The sequence below is a fragment of the Vulpes vulpes genome, chromosome 8 (genome assembly GCF_048418805.1).
Source record: "Vulpes vulpes isolate BD-2025 chromosome 8, VulVul3, whole genome shotgun sequence".
Lineage (NCBI taxonomy): Eukaryota > Metazoa > Chordata > Mammalia > Carnivora > Canidae > Vulpes > Vulpes vulpes.
In genome coordinates this window covers 61890359-61898143 of record NC_132787.1, presented here as the reverse complement: position 1 = coordinate 61898143, position 7785 = coordinate 61890359, and the positions used below count along the sequence as shown (strand labels likewise).

The window sequence follows — 7785 nt, the reverse complement described above, 5'->3', positions numbered from 1 at the left end:
CTGGGAATGTCCATCTTGTCCAACTCTGAACCTGAGCTCACCACTGGGTAGGGGTCTGTGAGAACCCTGACAACTCCCCTGGAAATAAGGACAAGGCCCAAAGGCTGACAACCCTGACAACTCCCCTGGAAATAAGGACAAGGCCCAAAGTTTGGGTTAATTGCCATAGGAACACCTCTGGATCAGCGAACCAGGAGTCAGTCATGGGCCCTATATCAGAGTAGGCAAGCATTAATAAAGGACAATCTACATTTTATTTGTATCTGCTTTTCACATGCACATAAACTCTCCTTCCCCCCCACTGAGGGACAGATGGTAGGTTCTGGAGGGAGGAGGCATCAGAATGAGGATGAGTCAACACAAGGGCCTGCTACCATGACCATGGGGCATCCTCGTGTGCTGAATTTGCACTGTCCTCCCTCCCCTGTGGGCGGTGAATCTACATGGGCTCTCCCATTTGACACCAGCTCAGCCATGGACTGGCCATGAGAGACCCAACTCCTTCTCTTCAGGGTTTCAGCTTCTTGTCCGGCTTTTTCCATCCCTAAAGTTCTATTTCTGGGGAGACAGAAAGTCAACAACCACAATTTCTCTCGCCCAAGCTCCCGACCCAGGGCAGTCAATAGACTCCTAAGAACTGGGATTCTAGCAATCCGAGGCCCTCGCTGCTAGCAGAACAGTAGGTATGAGTGCTTATCTGGGTAAGGCAGACTTTACCAAGGTAAGGCAGGGTGGGCAGTGCCATTGTGGCAGGATGTGGGGTGGCACAGGGCTCCTGGGTGTGCCTGAGGGAGGGGGAAGAAAGCCCCAAGAAGCCAAGGACATTGGCTTATTTATCGTAGAAGTCAACATGGGCTCCGGACTTGAATGTGTCCATTTGTAGCAAACTTAGCAGTTTCTGGGCCGACATATTACAATCTACAAGCTCCCCTTTTGTCTTCAGGTTCTGCAGCCGTTCTCGTAAGTCTGGGTCCATTGAGGTCTCCCGAGCCAACTGCTGCATGTCTGTGTCCAGGGGACCTAGGGCATGAAGAGCAGACATTGAGGGGACATGGCCGAGCCAGGGGTCCCTGCTGTGTGTGTGGAGTATGGTGGAGTCAGGTCTGGCCACAGGGAATACCTCACCCTGGTCAGGGTCATTCTGCCACTACTCAGCTCCAGACTCAAATTCCGATGCCCAAGGAACATGGTGTCTCCAGACTACTGTGTCTACAACCACGCTTATCATCTCCTGTCCAACCAGAACCTCTTCCTCCTGACTTTTCCATTTCTATTCATGAAGCACTCTCCTCTCAAGCTCAGAACTTCCATCCTCACCTCCTCCCTCCCCACTCTGTTCCTGCAGCTGACCAGTCACCAAGTAGGACGGACCCTTCTGCTTCTATATACCCCGATAGTCCGGCCCTCTGGTGCTTTCTCTGCTTCAACTCCTCCCGTAGCCCTCTGCAAAATGTATCTTGCTAAAATGTTGCTGGGGTCAGCAATATGGTGGCATAAGAATTGCTAGCACTTTTCTCCAGAAACATTAATATGAACTACTAGCTGCATGTGAAATTACCTTCACAAAAGCCAAGAATTCCAGGTAAGGGATTATACTACCTGGGTGAAACACAGAAATAAGAAAGGATGCATTGAGGAAGATAGGAAATAAGAGATTTGTACTACCCTTATCATCTGTCTCCCAAGCCCAGGCACCCCTGTGTAGAGACACTCTCCCTATGGGAGGAGAGTGAAGTAAGCACCTGACTTCACAGGGGATCCCAGAGCCAACCCGCTGTAGCATGGGGCCAACTCCCATGGCCCTAGGTGTCTCCCTATGGGCTTCCATAAACCCAGGCCCCCAGCTAACCCCAGTTCCAGTGGCCTCTGCAGCCCCAAGTGGCTCCCACAGCCCCACACAGCTCCTATAGCACAGATTCCCATAAACACAGGCCCCAGGATCATTCTGGTGCCTGCTGGCTCCAGCCAGCTCCAATGGCCCCAAGTGGTTCCAGGCTCCCAGAAAGCCCCAAGAAACCCAGGCCACCAATCCATTCCAGTATCAGCTGGTCCTTGTGGCCTCAGGTTGCTCCCATGGTATCAGGCTACTGACAAGCCCTCATGAATCTAGGTACCTGGCATATTCCAGCCAGCTCTTATGGCCCTAGATGCCTCCAAGCTTGCAATCAGTGCCTGTAAACCCAGGTTCTATGGAGGCACCCACAAACCCAGGCTCCCTGCCAGGCTCAGCACCAGACTGACTACCATGAACCCAGGCTTTCAACCCACCCCAGCAAACAGGCTGCCCAAAGACTCCAGCAGCAAGTCTGATGCAGACCACCAGATGGTTCACCTAGATTCACTGGATAGACTGATTGTTAAAGGGCTTTGCCTACTGGAGTCAGCCTGTAAAGACTGGGAGAGGTGCTTACTTCCTCAAAAACAGACACCAACATAGGGCCACAAGGATCATGAATAATCAGGGACATGTGATACAACCAAAGGAAACCTCTAAAACTCCAATGACTGACCCTAAAGAAATTAGATCTATGAACAAATAATTTAAAATAATCTTAGAGAAATTCAGTGAACTACAAGAAAAAATAGATAGGGTGCCCAGGTGGCTCAGTTGGTTAAGTGTCTGATTCTGGGGTTCAGCTCAGGTCATGATCTTAGGGTGGCAGGATCGAGCCCCATATCAGGCTCTGTGTTCAGCATGGAGTCTGCTTGAGATTCTCTCCCTCTCTCCCTCTCTGCCTTTTCCCTCTCTCCCTGCTCACATGCACTTTCTCTCTCAAATTAATAAATAAAATCTTAAAAAGAGAGAAAATACAGATAGCTACATGAAATTAGGAAAACTATGCATGAACAGAATAAATTCAACAAAGAAACAGAAACCACTTTAAAAAACCCAACAAACTGAAATCCTAGAGTTGAAGAATAAAATGACTAAAGAATTCAAGAGAAGTCAACAACAGATTCAACAAAGCAGAAGAATAAAATTTTGTTCTTCTTCAAGCAGAAGAAAGAAATTAATCAATTAGAAGACAGATCATTAGAAATCATCCAGGCAGAAGAGTACAAAATAAAAAAGAACAAAAAAGAGTAAAGAGGACTTAAGGGATATTGGAATCCTAGAGAAATAATGGCTGAGAACTTCCCAAATCTGGGGTAAGATTTGTACATCCAAGTTCATGGAGCTAATAAGTCACTCCAAAATTTCAACCCCCCCCCCCCCAATAATTATCTTCTTCAAGACACCCAGCCTACATGATTTCACTGGTAAATTATGTCTGTCTTTATGCCAATACCATAGTGTTTTTATCACTATGCCTTTGTAATATAGTTTGAAATCAGGGAGTTGATGCTTCCAGGTTTCTCTTTCTCAAGACTGTTTTGGATATTTGGGGTCTTTTGTGGTTCCATACAAATTTTACAATTGTTTGTTCTAGTTCTGTGAAAAACGTCATTGGAGTTTCAATAGGGATTGCACTGAATCTGTGGATGTATTTGGGTTGTATAAACATTTCAGCAATATTAACTCTTCCAATCCATGAACACAGAATCTTTTCACTGATTTGTGTCTTCTTCCATTTCTTTCATCCATGTCTTATGGTTGTCAGTGTACAGGTCTTTCCCTCCTTGGTTAAATTTGTTCCTATTTTGTTCTTTTTGATGCAATTGTAAATGGGGCTGTCTTCTTAATTTCTATGATAGCTCATTATTAGTGTACAGAAATGCAGCTGATTTTTGTGTATTATTTTGTATCCTGCAACTTTACTGAATTTATTAGTCCTTTAAAAAAAGTTATTTATTTATTCATGAGAGAAAGAGAGAGAGAGAGAGGAGAGAGAGAGAGGAGAAAGAGAGAGAGAGAGAGAGAGAGAGAGAGAGAGAGAGATAGGCAGAGACATAGGCAGAGGGAGAAGCAGGCTCCTCACAGGGAGCCCGATGCAGGACTCAATCCCGGATCCAGGGATCATGACCTGAGCCGAAGGCAGGAGCCCAGCCACTGAGCCACCCAGGTGCCCCAAATTTATTAGTCCTAATAGTCTTTTGGTGGAGTCTTTAGGGTTTCCTATATATAATTTGTCACCTGCAAATAGATAGTTTTACCTCTTTCTTTTTGATTTGACTGTCTTTTCTTTTTCTTGCCTAATTGCTCTGGCTAGGACTTCTAATACTATGTTAAATAAAAGTGGTGATAGTGGTTTCCTTGTCTTGTTCCCAATCTGAGAGGGAAAGTTTTTTTAGCTTTTCATCATTGAGTATGCTGTTAGCTATAGACTTATCATATATGGTCTTTATTATGTTGAGTACATTCCCTCTACCCATTTTTTTTTTTTAGTTTTTTTAAATCATAAATTGATGTTAAATTTTGCCAAGTATTTTTTCTGCCTCTACTGAGATAATCATATGATTTTTATCCTTCGCTTTATGAATATGGTATACTGTATTGATGGATTTGCAGACGTTCAATCAGATCCAACCCAATCAAATGACATTCTGGAGTCGGCTCCACACCAGACTGGTTTTTGTTTGCCCCAGCTGATTGAGTAAGTCCTAGGCTGAGTCCAGGGGGGTGCCAAGTTCAAACGACACGTTCAATCGTGTTATTCTTATAGAATAACAGTGTATGGGGATCCCTGGGTGGCTCAGCGGTTTGGCGCCTGCCTTTGGCCCAGGGCACGATCCGGAGACTCGGGATCGAGTCCTGCGTTGGGCTCCTGGCATGGAGCCTGCTTTTCTCTCTGCCTGTGTCTCTGCCTCTCTCTCTCTATCATGAATAAATAAATAAAATATTTTAAAAAAACAAATAAAAGTGTATGTGTTAGGAAGGAAGGGAAGATTGGGTACTAGAGAGCATGAGGAAGTAAAAGTAGCACTGGTCATGAACTTGGAGGCAAGGTTTGATCCTGGCTCTGCCGCATTTGGGCTCTGGTCAGGTCTTTCCACATTTTGCCCCCAGGTTCCAAGGAGAACAGACCACTGGAACTCTAAGTCACTTAGATATTATACAACAGCTTTGTCACTGTCTTCTAATTCCCCCAGCCTCAAGTCTAGTATAGAAGCCTTACTTTTCGGGATGCCTGGGTGGCTCAGCAGTTGAGTGTCTGTCTTTAGCTCAGGGAGTGATCCTGGAGTTCTGAGATTGAGTCCTACATCGAGCTCCTTGCATGGAGCCTGCTTTTCCCTCTGCCTGTGTCTCTGCCTCTCTCTGTGTCTCTCATGATTAAATAAGTAAATAAAATCTTAAAAAAAAAAAAAAAAAAGGAAGCCTCACTTTTCAGAAAGGGGAAGAGTGGTATCATGGCAGGGTAGTGAGAAACCAGACCAAGTATCACAAGACCAATTACTGTTTAACTTTTGTGAAGACAGGGCCCTCTCTTATTTATCCCAGCATCCTCTTGGTATTCTAGCACAATTTAGCCTGGGGTGGCCAGCATTTCACAGTGTCTCTCTGCTCTTCATTCAACTAACATTACTGAAGACTGACTCACTGAGGTGCTTTGCTAGGTGCTTGGAACATACAGGTGCACAGTGCAAAGTTCCTGCCTTCAAGGCTTTTCAGGAGAAAGTAGTATAGATATGAAGAAAATACAGTGTGATAAGTTCTAATATTTAGAAGTGCTAACAGTTAGATAGCGCTTCATGGCTAGGGATCATTTTCATATATATTACCTCATTTAGTCCTCTAATCTGCCCTGTAGACAGATAGCATCTTCCTGTTTCACATAAGGAAATGTGGGCCAGGCCTGAAATTCAAACCCTAATCGTCTTTCAACTCTAGTATCTCAGACTTTCCAGCCCCACCCTCCAGGTCCAGCAACTGCCTTTCACCTTATCTTCTAAACACACTCCTTATCCCAGCTGGCTCTAACTTCTGGAGCCTACATTTTCCTTAAGGAATGATGGTTAAGAATTCAGGGACAACATACTCTGTGGGTTCTTTCTTGGAGGGGACAGACTAGGCCCTCTGCACAACCCCCAGAGGCGAACCAGCAGGTTCCTGGTGACAGGGGAGGTGGTAATGCCCCACCTACCTGGGGCATAGCTCAGCACCCTGACACTGGGTTCCTCTGCGGCTAGGACCTGGAACATCATGTCACGGGCAGCCTTCCCTGCACAGTACAATCCCCAGCCTTTGAAAGGCTGCAGAGCACAGAGGGATGAGATGTTAACCATGGTCCTGCTGAGGCCAGGACTGTCTGGAAAGGCCTTCAGGATGGTGGTAGTCAGGCATAGCATGGAGGTCAAGTTGACAGCCCAGTAGTTATTTACTTCAGCTGAGTCGCCCAGGTCCACGAAGCCTTTGGACACGTCCCCAAGAGTGCCTGAAAAAACAGACCTTAAGGAATCAGGGTGTGCAGGCAGGTCTTTCTTTCCCCAGCCCTCTCCAAATTCCTCTAGATACCCCCTTCCTAACTAAACTTGGAGGAGTCTCCCTAGTGCTTCTGAAGACACCTCCCTCTTCCCAGCTCCGCAGACAGACACACCTGGGGCTGTTCACAGTCACCCCAAGTTGCAAAATGGAAATGTCATACCCCGCTCTGGACCTGAGAGGAGGACTCAAGGGGCCATTTGGAAAAGCCGGCAATTTACTTTTGCAGGAAGACCTCATGCCCTGACTCAGGCCTCCGCCAGAGGGCGCAGAGCAAGGCGATCGGGAAAGTTCTACAGTCCTTTTAGAAAATTTGCCTGAAATGGGAAGGAAGGTGGGGGGGATGGGCAAAATGGGTCGCGCCGCTGGCACGGAGTCTTTCTCCATAACTTGCTGAAACAACTCGGATTTTCAGGCGTCCTTTCTGACTCCTAGAGTTCCTAGCGGTGGGGAAAGTGAGAGGGAGGTTGAAGAGACAGGGGCGCTAAGCGGTAGTCCGGGGCTCTCGCGGGGAGCCCGCCCCGCCGGCCGGCGCCTTACCCGCATTGTTGATGAGAAGCACCCGCTGCAACCCCTCGGGCCTGGGGAGCTCGCGCAGGGCGCCGAGCAGCTGCTGCAAGTCGGCCTCGACGCCCAGGTCGGCGGGCACACTCAGCACGCGCAGGCCGGGCCGCCCGGCGTCCAGCTCGGCCTCCAGCTGCCGCAGCGCCTCGTTGTTGCGGGCGCTCAGGACCAGCACGGAGCCGGGCGCCAGCAGCCGGGCCAGGAGACGCGCCAAGGCCCGGCCGAAGCCGCGGGAGGCCCCGGTCAGCACGCACACGGCGCGTCCCAGGCCGCCCTCCTCGCCGCTGCCACCCTGCATGCCTGCGGCCTGCGACCTGCGACCTGCGACCGCGGGCGCTGGGACCCTAGGCCGGCGGGGGCGGGGCGGCCGCGGCTGGAGGAGGCGGAGGCCGGGCGGAGAGGGCGGGAACCGGGCTGCGGCGGCGACCGCGGCGCCCCGGCCTCGGCCGCCCACGGCGGAAGTGGAGGCGCCTGCGCGGTCTGGATCGGCCTGAAGGGGCTAAACCTGAGGGGTCCGGAGGACCGGCTTCGACGCGGGTCCTAGCCCAGTTCTGGGCCTGGCTTCGTTCTGCCGCCACCGCCACCCACCCTGCTTCCCAGCACCTTGGCTCGTGCATACCCGCGGCATCCGCCTCCCAAGTTCACACCGCACCTCCCTGCCAAGGGACCTCCCGCAGGCCGGGCCATGGCCATGCTGCTCGGCGCTAGGCATCCCTGGAAGTGGCCTGCAAAAGCCCTGAGTGCAGCACCTGCCAGTTTAGGGCTCTGGCAACTCCCCGCTCTCAGGTTGACCCGAGCTACCTCTGGGAGCTCCACAGTGGCTCCTCCAAGTGATGTAAAAACCTCTTCTCCCTTTCGAG

At 49.6% G+C, this 7785-nt stretch overlaps 1 protein-coding gene across 1 annotated transcript; it reads right to left on the bottom strand.

The window, feature by feature from the left end:
* Positions 1–235: 235 nt before the first annotated feature.
* On the bottom strand, positions 236–7562 carry SPR (sepiapterin reductase). The gene is made up of 3 exons (XM_025994558.2): positions 6902–7562; positions 6024–6314; positions 236–1020 (listed from the first exon to the last, which is right to left on the bottom strand). The coding sequence occupies exons 1-3, from the start codon at positions 7221–7223 to the stop codon at positions 830–832; spliced, it is 804 nt and encodes a 267-aa protein (XP_025850343.1). The 5' UTR covers positions 7224–7562; the 3' UTR covers positions 236–829.
* Positions 7563–7785: the final 223 nt, after the last annotated feature.